Source organism: Myxine glutinosa, chromosome 7 (assembly GCF_964187855.1).
Source record: "Myxine glutinosa chromosome 7, kmMyxGlut1.1, whole genome shotgun sequence".
Classification (NCBI taxonomy): domain Eukaryota; kingdom Metazoa; phylum Chordata; class Myxini; order Myxiniformes; family Myxinidae; genus Myxine; species Myxine glutinosa.
The window spans coordinates 163,726,538-163,743,029 of NC_136267.1; the positions used below are offsets into that span (position 1 = coordinate 163,726,538).

General features: G+C 48.0%; 1 protein-coding gene across 6 annotated transcripts in view; it reads left to right on the top strand.

Annotated features, from left to right (window-relative positions):
* The window catches only part of LOC137431799 (histone acetyltransferase KAT7), a 101,027-nt gene that overhangs the window by 14,493 nt on the left and 70,042 nt on the right, over positions 1 to 16,492 (top strand). For 4 of the 6 annotated variants that reach the window (XM_068123510.2, XM_068123512.2, XM_078782503.1 and 1 more), the window contains one exon: positions 8,976 to 9,110. In XM_068123510.2, coding sequence (XP_067979611.1) covers positions 8,976 to 9,110 — 135 coding nt within the window. The remainder of the gene's footprint in view (positions 1 to 8,975; positions 9,111 to 16,492) is intronic. The other 2 variants (XM_068123511.1, XM_078782502.1) reach the window with 1 other exon arrangement.

The window sequence follows — 16,492 nt, forward strand, 5'->3', positions numbered from 1 at the left end:
GGAAACCAATTTCAAATGGCTGTGGTGGCGGCCATATTGAAAATCGCAGTGCGCCCATTTTCGAAAGGAACCTTCCTCTACTCAACCCCAACAAACACTGCAAAAATGGATTTAATCGGACAAGCCGTTCTGCTTGAAATTGACGGAAACCAATTTCAAGATGGCTGCCGTGGCAGCCATATTGAAAATCGCAGCGCACCCATGAACCTTCCTCTACTCAACCCCAACACACACTGCAAAAATGTATCTAATCGGACAAGCTGTTCTGCTCGAAATTGACAGAAACCAATTTCAAGATGGATGCCGTGGCGGCCATATTGAAAATCGCAGCACGCCCATTTTCGAAAGGAACCTTCCTCTACTCAACCCCAACACACACTGCAAAAATGGATTTAATCGGACAAGCCGTTCTCCTTGAAATTGACGGAAACCAAAAGTTGACTGACGCCCAGACGACGCCCGTGACGACAATACCCCTTAGCCAAATTTGGGCTGAGGGGTGTAAAGGGGGGTGGGGGTGTTTAACGGGCTACCGCTGCCTTTTTTACTTATATATAAATGTTGAACCAAGCATTAACCAAACTAAAGACTGGAGGCATAGACAGCCTTGGTATATAAATGGAAACCATTATGAATTTGAGGAATATCAAATAAGTATTATTGAAGAAATAACAGGGTAAGAGTAGATAAAACAAATAAGCGAATAAATTTAAGTACGAATAAGTTGGAGGCTCGAAGAGGCAACATCCTTGAGTGGACTGAAAACTTTAATGGTTGCCAAGAAATCAATGGGAAAATAATTTACTATAATCTCAAAATGATATGTGGTTCGGGAGGGGGTCAGATGAGATCATGAAGAGAAGTTTATAATTTCAAATTGGCTCAACAGCGATACCTAAACTGAGAGTTAAATTCTAATGTAATATTTATCAATATTTTAGATGGTGATTCTGCTTTTAAGAAAATTAAGCTATTACCTAAAAATGAAACACAAGTATTCGTTGGGTCTCTGTATGAGTATAATGAAAAATGGGGGAGGGAGGAAGGGGGATGAAATTTTGGGTGAGCTGGAGTGCTAGTCAATAAGTTTCCTTAATTTTCCCCATTGACTCCAATGTTAAATTGTATGTGTCCGAGAACCCCCATTCTCCTTCTACTCACGTCGATGGCAGTTGAGATTTTGAAAGATTCCATGAAAGTCGAGTCAGGTGAGATTCACCTCGCTCTACTTTCAGAGACCCTGGTAGGTTCGGGTAGACCTGGGAGAGCGATGAGCCTTGAGGGATTTGTGGCATTACAATTGAGAACGCAGTAGAGAATAGTTGCATCCAGTTTTCAGTGTTAGTTCACCCGGCAGTTGCAGGTACAGTGGCGATGCTCAGTCATGCACGAGGCTCAAAGTCGTGGTTTGGGTTCAGCAATGTTTCCGCCACTCTTCACGAGTGTGTGGTTTATCTACGCCATCGTACACACTGCTGATGCCATCAGGGCTCTCTCGGGTGACCCCATTGTGCCAACTTGTGCACTGTTGCTGTCCTCAGGGCTCTTTCCTTCACCTTTTACCACGCGCTTGTGAAGCGAAAAGTGGGATTAAGCAATCGTACATGTACGTACGTGTCTGCATTTTATTCAGAGTGTACATTTAAAACCAGTCAACGTAGGATATTGAAACTTTACCCCACATGTTACAGTACCATTTGCTTTCGCGCATATTGAGTGCACATCGAAAACCGTGCAAAACTTGAATCGATGTAATTGCCTCGGCCTTGCTTGGCTGGATTTAAAAAGCGAAGAAGAAGAAGTACAATTTCCCTTTTTAACGATCTGCCGATTTATATTTCAGTGAACTATTCTGGTGCCTTTATCAGCCACTCAAAAACGAGAATAAAAGCTACTTTTAAAGGCTTATGAATGTACTCTACAGCAGACTTTTCAAAGTATAATTTGTTTCCATTAACCTCGGAGGTGTAGTAGATGCTGTTGTGGAAAACCAATCAGGTCCACACAACTTTAGTCCAACTTGTGGTTTAATTCCATTTAGATCATGACATCATCCTGTAATGCAGGAAATGCAATAAGTATACGATGTGGCATCACATGGGACCATTCATAACATTCAATGCAAGCAAGCTGGATATTCTATGCTGGCGTACCGTTAGCGAGTCTACCAGATGTAACGTGTCACAGGAGAAGTCTCGGAGCACCGTCCGCAGCAGCGGGTCTTATAGTCACGCCCCTAGCGGTGTCAACGAGCAGCGAGCATCACCCCGGGTTCAGTACGAATACGATTTCACTACATTCTCCCCCCCGTCAGAATTATACGGCGGTGCGGCTAGAAGCGAGCGAGCGTCAGCACGAACAGGGTGCGGAACATCAGTCGACCCAACCGTATCGGGCCGGGCGGCGAATTTCTCTGCCAGCACGCGTCCGAAATTCCCCGGGTACGGCATCACGTATCCCTGTGTCCCCGGCGTCGGAGGCGCCATCAGGGTCGGGTGACGAAGGGGGTAACTCCAAGTCGTCGGGCCCAGGTAGACCCGGCGAGGGAAGAGTCGGTAGACTTTCGGCGATGGGAGCGTCGGGAGAGGCCATAGTCTCATAGATGGGTTCGGTCGGTCCGTCCGATTCCCTACTCAGGTTGCCGACCCCGCAAGGGGCAAGGTGACGGACGGAGACAGTAGTCTCACGGCCATCAGTCGTCATCACACGAGCATGCTCAGGATTAGCCTGGAGAATCTGCACTTTGTCCACTAGGGGGTCGTACTTGCTCGCGCGAACCGCCCGTTTAAGGTAGGCCGGCCCGGGCCCAGCGAGCCAACTGGGCAAAGACCGTATACACCCCGTGCTCCTGGGGTGGTGGGAAAGTCGCTCGTGGGGAGTTTGGTTGGTTGCCGTACACAGGAGAGCCCTGATCGAGTTCAACGCCGCAGGTAGCGACCAAGCCCATTTATCGAGGCCCCGGCCGAGGGTCCGGAGGTTGAGCATGACGGCCCTCCAGATAATCCCGTTGAAGCGTTCGATCTGCCCATTAGCCTGGGGTCTGTACGGCGTGGTGTAACTAGAAGCAATGTTATTTTGGAGCAGATAGCCGCGCACCTCCTGAGACAAGAAGACCGCACCCCGGTCGGTATGGACATAGGCCGGGTACCCGAACATTGAGAACAAGTTCTGTAAGCATCGCATCACCGTGGCAGCAGTCATGTCCGCGCACGTATAAGCAAAGGGGAATCGCGAGTACTCATCGACGATAGTGTGCAGATAGCGAGAGCCGCTCGACACCAGCAATGGGCCCTTGAAATCCATCGCCAAGCGTTCCCACGGTCGCGTAGCCTTAACCAGAGTCCCCATGGGAGGGTTATAGAAACGCGGTTTGATTTCCGCGCAGATAGCGCAGTCGCGACAGATACGGCGGATATCGTCAATCGAGTATGGGAGATTGCCACGCCGCACAAAATGAGCGAAACGCGTTACGCTGGGATGGCCCGCAGTGGCATGCAGCACCCGTAGGCCCTCCAAAGAGGTGATACCCGCGCATGTAGCCGGTCGTGATAAGGCATCGGCGGCCCGGTTATCCTTCCCCGGGCGATATTTGATGGTGTAACAGAATTCGGCGAGTTCGATACGCCAGCGAGTGATTTTCTCATTCTTAATGCGCTGGGCGTGTAAGGTGTCGTACATGAACGCAACGCTTTGCTGGTCCGTGATGATTTGGAAGCACCGCCCGAGTAAGTACGGGCGCCATCGCCGAATAGACTCGACGATCGCATACGCTTCCTTTTCGACGGACGAGTGTCTCCGCTCAGCGGTGGTAAGAGTCCGTGAAAAGAAAGCCACGGGACGCCCCCCTTGGGAGAGGGTCGCCGCGATGGCCTGATCCGAGGCGTCACTTTCGAGGACGAAAGAGCCGCTCTCGTCGATTGTCGCCACGGCGGCTCGGGCGATGTCGGCCTTAAGGCCTTCAAAGGCCGCCAATGCGGCCGGACTCAGTGGGAAGGTGTCGCAGGCCACGAGGGGGCGAAGTTTCGCGGAGAAATTTTGCACCGATTTGGAGTAATGGGCGAATAGCCCGAGGGCGCGCTTCAGGGACGCCCGATCACAGGGAGGGGCCATGTCGAGCAAAGGTCGCAGACGCTCCTTATCCGGAGCGACAGAGCCATGGGTCACGGTGTACCCCAGAAGATCTATCGTGCGTCGGGAGTATTGGCACTTATCCTCGTTCATAGTTAAGTGATACCTCTGCGCGACCTCAAAGAAGCGCTTCAGATTAGCATCATGGTGCCCTTGGTCATATCCACAAACCGTAAGATTATCGAGGTAGACGAAAACATCGGTTAAGTGCTCCCGCGCAATGAGGTCATCCATGGCCCTCTGGAAACGAGCGACCCCGTTCGTTACCCCAAAAGGCAATCGCGTAAATTGGTACAACCGCTGCCCCGACTCAAAAGCGGTATAGATACGATCCGCCCTAGAGATAGGGATCTGGTGGTACGCACTACGGAGATCGAGAGTGCTATAGACCGAATACTGGGACACCTGTTGCACCAGCGCGTCCATCCCCGGAAGGGGGTAGGCATCCAGCTGTGTAAAGCGGTTAATTGTTTGGGAATAGTTGATTACCATGCGTCTGCGGTGGGCCTCGCTGCGCACCACCAAGACCTGGGCGCGCCACGGCGACCTGCTAGGTTCTATGATGCCGTCTTTCAAGAGCTGAGCCGTTTCGTCCGCAATGAATTGCATGTCTGCGCGAGAGTAGCGCCGTGATTTCACCGCGACAGCGGTACAGTCGGAGGTTAGATTGGGGAACAGCGAAAGCGGCTGGATGTCCATTTGCGCTAGGGCGCACACCGCAAGCGCGTCGTCCGCCCCCACAACAAGCGTGTCAGGCCCACCAAACTCCATTACCAGACGTCCATGCAGCTTAAGAAAATCGTGTCCTAACAGAATATCAGCACATAAAGTGGAGTGGGTAAAACCATAAGGTGTACATCAGGAAAAACCCGTCCCTTTAGCACGAGTTTCAATCGGCATTCCCCCTTCGTGCTGAGTTGAAGCCCCTGGGAAGCCATGAAGATCCGTCTCGTAGACCTCCAGATCCGCCATCCATGCCTGAGCACAAGTCGCTGGTCGATAAAACTATCCGTAGACCCTGTATCCACCAAGGCCCGAACACAATGGCCTTCGACCATGAGGGGAATAAGGGCTTGAGCCAGGCCAGACGAGGCTGCTGGGAGTGGGACTGAACCCCCCGAATGGGTCGGACAAGCCTCGCGGGTGGATCCTATGCCAGCAGCAGTTTTGCGGTCATGGCCGGAGTATGCGTTGTCCATGGGGAATCCATTAATGCCATCAGAGGGCTTTCCCAAGCATTCCGGTGTTTCGCGATTCAAAATCTGACAATTCTGACGGGAAAAGGCCTCCGTAGTATTTGAAAACGCCTTTTGACACTTTTGGCAGGAAAAGGCCTCCGTAGTATTCGAAATCGCCTTTTTCCGGGGTGAGGGCCACCGTTAGCTCGTGGACGACACGAGGAGAACGTTCCGCTGGGGCTTGGCGAGGCTTCAAAGCCCCTTGCGTGGCCCGGAGTTTGGTCAAGGACACGTACTTCGTGCCCGATTGAGGATGAGACTGTGGTGGCTGTCCGGTGACGCCCGCCAAGGACGTCTGAGCGCCCAGGGGTCCGCAGAGAGGGGCCCTCCCCTTCGAAGACGGGTAAGGCGCCGGGTTTCGGGCTCGGCTCGCAGGCTCCGCAATGAGCCCATTCAAGGTCGCCGCGACCGCGACTGCGCGATTCAATGAGCCGCGTGCCGTTTTCCTGCACACTTTCGCGTAATGTCCCTTTTGCGAGCACAAATGGCATATAGCGTCTCGTGCCAGACACACGGGCCGGGCATGGCGTGGCCCCCCACAGAAAAAGCATGCGGCCCCGCGTAAGGCCTTGGGTCTGGCCGTAGCGGCAGCCGTCAGGACTGGGTCTTCCTCCGGAGCATCCCGGAGTTCCGCGAGCAGGTCCGCGTCCTCGGCGGTAGCACTCTCCGGCCGGGCGTGTAGTATAGTGCCCGCCAAGAGGCGCGTGCGATCATAGGTGTTCGATTGCATCCGCGCTTCGGTGTATACTTTCCCTTGCTCGAGTGCCGTAGCGAAGGTCAGGTCGGTCTTCTCTAGGAGCTTGAGCCTTAGTTCCTGGGAGGAGACCCCTGCAATAAAGGCATCTAAACGAAGATCATCCTGAGACTGCGCGGGAGTCCGTGGCTCCTTGATGCTGTCCAGCAAGAGCTGCCGGAGCTCCTGGGCGTAGTGGTCCATCGCCTCGTTGGGTTGCTGACGTCGCGTTAGCAGCAAATATCGTGCATACACCGGGCTTTTTTCCTTTATGTACAGCCGTTTGAGCTCCGCGATCGAGAGGTCATACGTCGCGAATTGAGCAATGGAATTGTACACCTTGTAGTCGATTTTTGAATGAAGCGTTGCTAGCTTCGCGGCAGCCGTCGGCGCGGTCTCAGGCTCCTCGAAATGATTCTCCAATGTTCTGAGCCAGTGCTTCAGTTGCAAGCCACCATCCGGGGCTTGCGGGTCGGCGCAGAATACGGCAACCGCCAGCGTCTTGTTGCCAGCCATGTCGGTAGATATAAATGGAATTAAGTGTTGTGGAAAACCAATCAGGTCCACACAACTTTAGTCCAACTTGTGGTTTAATTCCATTTAGATCATGACATCATCCTGTAATGCAGGAAATGCAATAAGTATACGATGTGGCATCACATGGGACCATTCATAACATTCAATGCAAGTAAGCTGGATATTCTATGCTGGCGTACCGTTCGCGAGTCTACCAGATGTAACGTGTCACAGGAGAAGTCTCGGAGCACCGTCCGCAGCAGCGGGTCTTATAGTCACGCCCCTAGCGGTGTCAACGAGCAGCGAGCATCACCCCGGGTTCAGTACGAATACGATTTCACTACAGATGCAATTACACATTTGTCAGACTGCGCGGGGTAAGTATTCTATGAATACCATGTAGGTTTTGTATGAGATCATTCAGCCACCACTGTCGTTAGTGTATCTTGACCATTTCCAGGGCTCTTTGCATGAGGCCACTATGCCAGTGTATGCTACCGGCACTTCCACTTCACCGCATCGAAGGCTCATTTTCTGGTGCAAAAGTTCCGCCGTTAGCTGTAACTGCATACTGTGACCTCCCCTTTGACTTGCTCTTCACAAATCCTGCTTCCCATGCCCTCACGTCCTCAGCACCATCAAATCAAGCCTCAATTATGTCATTATTTTTGTTCCTTTTAACATTTAAACCCCCATTTGATTTATATATCCCTTGTCATTTAGCCTGCTGGTGCATAGCATATTACAAGTCATGATTATCATTTGTTCTTCATTATTCTGTCATTCTGGTCCCTCCTTTTACAGTATGTCTTTAATTATTTGTCTGTAATCTAGGGGGTGTTGCTTGTTTGCTTTTTGGTGAAATTAGGCTAAAAATTAATTCATTGGGGACTTTGAGAAGCGGTTTCCGCTCCACCTGAATTCACAATGTTAAGAGCTCTGCCCTCTGGGAATTGCGAACTGCCATCCGGAGGTCCATAACAACACGTTTTGTATTCGTTAAAATGTAAGATTGGCTGAATCAAATCCACTGTTTTTGTACAATATCTAACGTTTATTTCGACCTTGTATGTTTGGTTGTTTTTATATTCACGAGAGGTCAAAATGATGTAGGTTGGATTGATATTGGTTCCTGCAGTTTAAATCTCGGAGTGGACATAGAACGGATGAAAAGGTATCTTTCGACTTGTTTAATGGCCACAATTATTCCCACGTTCTCGTTGGGTTGGCCGGGGTAAGCTAGGCCTAAGTCTTTCACGAACCGGCTGGCCAGGCCTGACATTCAACGAAGGTTCGGGCAGGAATTTTTAATTTGTTCCTGATGCCGGCAATAGCTCACTTACTCGTCGTGAAGAACACCCGTGGGATCTTTAATGACCGCCAAATAATGACATCGGACAGGATGCCTGTTTTACGTTCAGCTGAGGGACGCACGCACACACAAGATGAATCGTCCTGCCTGTGAAACACCGGGATGACAGTTAATAGTTGCGCCCGGATTCAAACCCAGGCTAGACAGCTTGGAAGCAAATGTGCACACCTCTAGGCCATGCCGACACCCCCATGAAAATGGATGTTTACAACATGTAAAGGGAGGTTTAGCCTAAACAGACGATGTTTGAGAAATAAATATTCAATTAGTGCATGTATTACCTGGATTATCACGGACTCTCATAAATAGCTTGAACCGGCCATCAGTCGCTTTCCCGATGAGATCTTCCAAATGTTCCTCTGAGATTTGTGATCTGTTCAAATTGACGAATGTAAAGTCGTTTTTACAAAGAGAAAAAGTAATAATAATAATTTGAAGTACAAGTGGTAAAATCAATTTATTTACGATGCTGTATTATTATTATCTATCACTTGCTGTGCCTAGAATATCTATCAAGTCAATGTTTTTTTTTTTTTTTTTTTTTTTTTTTTCTTGTAGCTTGGTTAGTAGTGTGCTCCTTTTGGGTTTACTTCCAATCCATACTTTCCTTCTGGATGGGATGTTAAGATGGCCATCCTTTCTCCTGTCACTGTTATGAAATGTCCCGCATGCCTTTCAAAAAGAGAATGCCATTGTGAACCTGCACCCTTGCCAAATTCCAAATTATTGCCACCGGATATACTTGTCCCTGGTCAATCACAATCCCTTTGTTTCATCGGGATACAAGGAATAATGCTGAGAGGTTCGTATTGCGACAACTGTACGGTCATGCTCTTCTTAAATCTCTCCACATCAAAGTTGAAGGCCCTCTTGTGGTGAGGTGTTCAGGTGCCAGTGTTTTATTGGAGTACCAATTGCAGTAGTCTTCCGGCTCTTATTCTTGGTTGAATTGGAATGCGTTTGTTGTGATCCTTTTCTTTGTTCGCAGAAGAGTCGTCCTATTTTGTTCGGAGGGTAAGCCGGTCTCACCAGCATGAAAGCCCCCCCATCTCGCCAAAGAAGTACCCTTTACGTGGAGGACGCTCCCTGTCTGACTCGGATATTCCTCTGGAGATATCGGACGGTGAGTGTTCGGACGCAATCGGCTCATATTGGGGTTACAGTGTTGCTTGGTTAGTGGTATTGTATGTCACATGTTTGTGTCATATGATGGTGTTATTATGCCTCTGCCGACGAAGTCACCGGAGGTTTTATGCTTTCTTCGGGTTGTCTGTCCATCCATCCATCCGTCTGTCTCTCCATGATCGGTTTTAGTTGCCGCAATAACTTAAGAACGGCTGAAGGGAACCAAGTCAAACTTGGTACAAGTATGTATAACGATGTAAAGATAAAGAGATTAGATTATGGGGTCAAGAGGTCAAAGGTCAGAAGTCCTGTTAAGTAAAAAAAATTATGTTTCTAACTAACTAAATTATCGAACTAACTAATTCTAACTAAATTCGAATCTAACTAACTAAATTCTAACTTGTGAACCAGTGATGGGATTTTAACCAAACTTGGTATAAGTATATGTTGTGATGAAACGATGAACTAATTGGACTTTTGCATCAAAGGTCATAGGTCATGACAGGTAAAAATGTGATACTTGAGAATAGCTGAAGGGATTTGAATCAAACTTTGGTGCAAGTATATATAATGATGTAATAATGTGTGCGGAGGCATATTGGTCGACCGACATCACGTCAGTGCTGTTCTAGTTGATTGATATTAACATTGGTGTCCAATTGACATCCATGGGGAATACCCCGCTGAGTGCGGTGAGAAAGGTGCCACAATTGCTGTGATGTCCTTTGTACCCAGAAAGCCCTGGGAAGTGACGGCACTTCCATCAATCTCAGTGGCTGTTTGTCTCGGCTAACAGTTCTGTGGTGTGTCCACGTGTGGCCTTGTGTGTCCATCTATTACGAGCCTTAGATCCTGTAAAAAAAAAAAAAATACTGTATTGACACATAATGCTCCTATATGCGCATGCAGGTTTTGATGCTAAGATCCCAGTTCCAAATCTTGTGTTACTTTACTATTGTGTACGACGAAGCTGTAATTGTGTAATTGTGCCTTTTTAAACCCATAAAAGTATCGGTGATGTCTCCTTCCATCTTCGTTCTGCATATTATTATTCAGTCCTTTTCATGAGTCCACACCACAAGGTCTTCACAAGGTCTTCACACCACACCTCTCCACCACAAGGTCTTCAGTGCAGTGATCGTATTCGGCAGAACAGTTGAAAGTTTTTGTTAAAGCGTTTAATTAGCCCACGTGCGCGAAGTGAAAAGCGGGGTTAAGTAATTCACTCTTGTGTGTCCGGCCGTTTGTCTGTCCTGTCAGTTTATAACCGAGGAACGACCTATTTAAATTTAATGTTGTTGTGACTTTAGCTGTTATTTTTTTTGTATACTAAGTCGAGAGACAGAGAGAGACAGAGAGAGACAGAGAGAGACAGAGAGAGACAGAGAGAGACAGAGAGAGACAGAAACAGACAGAGAGACAGAGAGAGACAGAAACAGACAGAGAGAGACAGACAGAGAGAGACAGAAACAGGCAGAGAGAGACAGAGACAGAGAGAGACAGAGAGAGACAGACAGAAACAGACAGAAACAGACAGAAACGGACAGAAACGGACAGAAACGGACATACGGACAGAAACAGACAGAAACGGACAAACGGACAGAAGCGGACAGAAACGGACAGAAACGGACAAACGGACAGAAACAGACAGAAACGGAGAAACAGACAGAAACAGACAGAAACAGACAGAAACGGACAGAAACGGACAGAAACGGACAGAAACGGACAGAAACAGAGAGAAACAGAGAGAAACAGACAGAAACATACAGAAACAGACAGAAACGGACAGAGACAGAAACAGACACGGACAGAAACGGACAGAAACAGACAGAAACAGACAGAAACAGATAGAAACGGACAGAAACGGACAGAAACAGAGAGAAACAGACAGAAACAGACAGAAACAGACACGGAGAGAAACGGACCGAAACAGACAGAAACGGACAGAGACAGAAACAGACACGGACAGAAACGGACAGAAACAGACAGAAACAGACAGAGACAGACAGGGACAGACAGGGACAGACAGGGACAGACAGGGACAGACAGGGACAGACAGGGACAGACAGGGACAGAAACGGACAGAAACGGACAGAAACACCTTCGGAATCAGCTCTGTAATAGCTGGTGGTGACATATTGCTGAGGCAAAGATAGCTGTTAGATAACAGATTTTTTTTTTTATATTACAGTTTAATGAGTTTAATACTCGCACACATATGTGCACAGTTTGATGTTCTGCTCGATTAATGAGCAGAAACAGGAAATCAGAACAGAAGTGGGCATGGTCATCCGTCCTCGTTTCTCTAAACCTGCGAAATCCCCACAGTGCGAAATCCCCACGCCCAGCTGCTGTCACAGTTATATTTGGAACATGAATATGAAGTTTCTCGTTTTACCGTACCTTGGCTCAGAATCTGTCTTTATTGCACATACACAGAGAGGAGTGAGATATTTTTATATTTTTACTTTGTCTGTCTGCCAGTCAAGCAATATTGAAAATCATTCCAAACAGGAAAGTTACTGTTTTTCTACGGGCGTCATGTTGGACACATACAATGGACACGAATAACTAATGTAACGTGTTGCATAAGATGATGTAATAGACACCGTGGAAAATGGTGGTAAAACCGGAATTAATTTCTTTATGTGACTTTTGCAATTTTATTTAAATTGAATTATATACTTGAACACTGTAGTATCCAAATCCTCTGTCATAATATTTTCAAGAACCTCCAGTTTTACAGTACTTTAATTTAAATAAAGGTTCAATGGGTTGGTGTATATATACTACTCACAATAAGTTCGTGATATTGTGTGAGTTTGTTTATTTATTTTTATAGGGGTTAGGGTTCGGGGTATTGAAATCAAGAATGCTGTGTTTTTTCACACATTAATAACCATAGAATTAGGACCAACAACTTTTTTCAACATAATTAAAACACAAAATCAACCACACCGAAGAACCTGCCAATATCGGCGAGGTCACGTCTTTACGAAGCTGTTCCATGCGCTCACGCTTTCGAAGCTAAGTAATCTTTCACAATTGTGTTTTGTCGAGACTGTATCTATCTTTCAATGTGTGTACCTATAGCGTATCTTTAGGAAAATTTTCGGTGCTAATTTTTCGTACATGTATACACAATCGTCGGTTAATGCGTATCGAGTATTCTGAGGCCTAGTACTCGTAGGCTTAGGCTACCGTACCGTCTCCGACCTTGTGGTTTTGTTTTTCTCTCAGCGGTTCGTCGAATGCGCTGCAATTATTTTCGTTCTCTGTTTCGTCTTAGTCGTTCACCCCATACCTCCTTGTTTAATATCTCTACTCAAAAAAAAAAAAACCCCAAAAAAATATTTCCTTCTCAGGTCTTATTCGTTTATTTGTTGTTCTTATTTGTTCGTTCGTTCTTCGTTCACGTTGTTCGCGATCACGCGATCACGTGGTTAGAAATGTATAATCTCTCCCCTGAACAACTATTTTCTCTCTCATATTATAACAACTTTTTCTTCTTCTCCTACAAAAGGATGCTTTCGTCTTGCTCACCAAATCTATTCATTCCCAAAAAAATATATAATACCATCTCTTACAGTTCCTCTTTTCTACATTCCCTAAACTATCCAGAACTCCACCTCTCCTTCAGCGTCCTCAAACGTATTTTTGACTCGAAGGTCTCAAACTCATTTTGCAAAAAATGTTCGTTTCCCATGAATCGTACACTTTTCAAAATCCAATCTCACCCCTCCCCTCCAAATCTTCCCCATCCCCCCTTCCCTCCAAAACTTCCCCTTCCCCCCTCCCCTCCAAAACTTCTCCATCACCCCTCCCCTCCAAATCCTCCCCATCACCCATCCCTTTCAAATCTCCCCCCTTGCCCCTTCCCTCCCCTCCCTTCTAAACTCCCCCCACACCCCTCCCCTCCGAGACTCTCCCTCGCTCCTCCCCTCCTAGACTCCCCTCTCACCCCTCCTCCTCAAAGCATCCTCCCTGCTTCTTCCCCCTTCCAACTTTCACCTTCATCTCCCCCAACCTTCTGCCTCGCTCTTCCCCCTCCTCAAATAACACCTCACTGTGCCTCACCCAATCTCCATCAAACCTTTTGTCCGCCCCATTCTTCCCTTTCTCCAAGCTATTCTGAAATCTCTGAAATCTCTGACACACCTTCAACAGCTCTCCCTACCTCTTCCTCCTCTTCCACATCTTACCCTATCCCGCCCCCCCCCCCCCTGTTCTGTACCCGATGCTCCCCCTTCCTCTTCATTAACGGTATGGACCTCAAACATCCGGGGCCTTCGCTCAAACTTGACTGATCTCTCCATACAGGTTGCTTATGACAAACCAGATGTGATCTGCTTAACAGAAACTTTCCTCCTTCATGATGTCTCTGATGCCTTGGTATCTCTCCCAGGTTACTCCCTCCTCCGGTATGATAGACCTGAGCCTCGTCCTGGAGGTGGGGTTGCTATCTTTATAAAAAAACTCTCTTCCTCACCCGCCCTCCACTGCCCTCTCTCCACCTCACCCCCAGGAATACCTTTGGCTACGGCTTCCCCTTCGCTCCCACCTTTTGTTCATATGTGTGTTGTACCGTCCACCAAACCGTGATGACTCCATCTACATCTCGCTGTCTGATAATATGGACCAACTTCTATCTACCCATCCCAACTCTCTCTTCCTCATATGTGGTGATTTCAATTGTCACCATGCCAGTTGGCTGGGTGTGGGTACCTCTCTCACCAGCCATGGCTCTTCAGCAAAGGACTTCTGCGACTCACTGGGACTGACACAATCTGTCAATTTCCCGACCCGGATCTCGGTCAACGGAGCATCTTCTCTTCTGGATTTGGTTTTGACTAACTTCCCTGAAAATGTCTGCTGCTCTTCTTCTGCTCCAATCGGCTCATCTGATCATGTGCTTGTCAAAGTGGACATCTCTCTGACCATTCTCAGAGAGCCTCCTCAGCGTCGACGAGTCTGGCATTTCACTCAGGCCAACTGGCACGGTCTTCAAGCAGCCATCAATCATCTGGACTGGTCTCCCATCTCTACCGCCTCTGACATCAACTCATCCTGGGAATTCTTTCAAAGTAAATTGCTCTCTCTCATGCACAGATTTATCCCATCTCGTCTTCAGTTGTCATACCCTTCCTCCCGTCCATGGTACACGGAATCTTGTGGTGAGGCTGTTGCCCTGAAACAACTTGCTTTCGTCTCTTGGAAAGCAAATCCAACGGAAGGAAATCTCATTTCCTTTCACAAAGCCCGAAACAAGTGTGTGTCCACCCTCAGGAGAGCCAGGAAACAATATCTCTCCGTTCTCAAGACCGAACTCTCTTATCTGTCTCCCTCTTCCAAATCCTGGTGGCGTCTGGTCAAATCTGTTTCTGGTGTTTGTTCCCCCTCCATCTCCTCCCTCACCTCAAACGGCTTAACGGCTGACTCCGCACGTGAAAAAGCTGAATGCCTCAACTCTGTGTTTGCCTATAAATCTTGTGTCCCAAACCCATCCCTCTCTGTACCCACCGTACCCAGTCGTACCCAGCTGCTCCTGGACTCTGTGTCCTTTCCTCCTGACAAGGTGGAAAAGTTTCTGTGAACCCTCGACTCTGATTCTGCAACTGGACCTGACGGCATCAGCCCACAGGTCCTAAAATCATGTTCTTCCGCTCTTTCACTCCCTCTTTCTGTTCTCTTAACCCTCTCTTTTGCTCAAGGTCATCTGCCATCTGCTTGGAAATCAGCCAACATCATCGCTTTGCACAAAAAAGGTGCAAAAACAGATCCTAGCAACTACAGACCAATCAGCCTTCTCCCAATTATCAGCAAAGTCATGGAATCCATCATTGCTTCACATATGAAATCTTTCCTCTTCTCCAATGGCTTGATCTCTGATCATCAATTTGGTTTCAGAGCTGGTCACTCTACTCTGGACATGCTGCTTCTGCTTTCTCAACAATGGATGGAGGTCCTCAACGCCAAACAGGAAATTAGATCTGTCTCCCTTGACATTTCACGTGCCTTCGATACGGTCTGGCACCCTGCTCTGCTCACCAAACTCTCCTCCTTTGGTATCCATGGAAATCTCCACGCATGGCTGGCGGACTTCCTCTCTGGTCGTAGTCAACGTGTGGCCCTGAAGGGGTTTCTCTCATCTCCTCTTCCTGTTCAGGCTGGAGTTCCCCAAGGTAGTGTTCTGGGCCCTGTGCTTTTTCTGGTCTTCATCAATGATCTCTCTGACTCTCTTGAAAATCCTCTCTATCTCTTTGCTGACGACTCTACTCTCTGTCGCTCCATTCCTCATCCCTCAGATCGGCAGTCTGCAGCCTCCTCACTCTCTGCAGACCTGGACAAAATCACAGACTGGGCAAACAAGTGGAACATGTCTTTCGATCCTGACAAATCTCACACTCTTACGATGTCTCTCCGAAAAGACCGACTGGACAACCCTCCCATCCACTTTCTGAATAATCCTCTCCAAGAAGTTCTGTCACTCAAGCTTTTGGGTCTCACTATTTGCCATGATCTTTCCTGGGAAAACCACATTTCAAATCTGGCCTCCAAAGCCAGTCGCCGACTGGGCATCCTCCGTCGTGCGAAGTCCTTCCTTGGCACACCTGAGCTCCTCACCACATACAAGGCTTTCATCCGCAGCTCTATGGAATGCTGCTCTCCCCTCTGGTCTGGTGCTCCTGCATCACACCTAGCTCGTCTTCACGCTGTTGAAACCAAAGCGTTCAGAATCATTGGAATCTCCCGTGATGAAGCTAACTCCAAGGGCCTTTCACTCACTCACCGCAGGCAGGTTGGTGGTCTTTCCGTCTTCTACCGACTCCTCTCTGGCCTTGCCCCCCCCCCAGCTCTCTCTGGGCTCTGTCCCCCAAATATTCCTACAGGTCGCACAAGATCTGCCTGCAACCCTCTTATGGTTAAACTGCCAAAATCAAGACTTTCTGCTCACCTTCACTCCTTCATTCCTCTTTTCTCCCACCTCTGGAACAAACTCCTTCACTCTCTTCAATCCCACTCCACCGTCCAGGTCTTTAAAACAACTGTTCACCACCATCTCTTATCCTCCCCCATCCAAAACCTTGATCTTTTCTACCACCGCTAATTTCGGTCCCCTTGTGTTTTATACCTCTCCCCCCCTTCCCACGCCTCCTCCCCCCAAGCCCTCTCCCTCCCACACTTCTCCCTGCTCTCAAATGTTGTGGTTGTGTGCTTCCCCATCTCTCCCCATCTTGTCTTCCGCTCCCTCTTTTTGTATATTTTGTTTGTCTGGTTGATTTGTTTGTGAAATAAATGTTAGCTCTTTCACGAGCCTCGATTCAGTATACATAAAAAATAAAATATCCCTAACTTATTGTGAGTAGTGTAAGCGTGGTG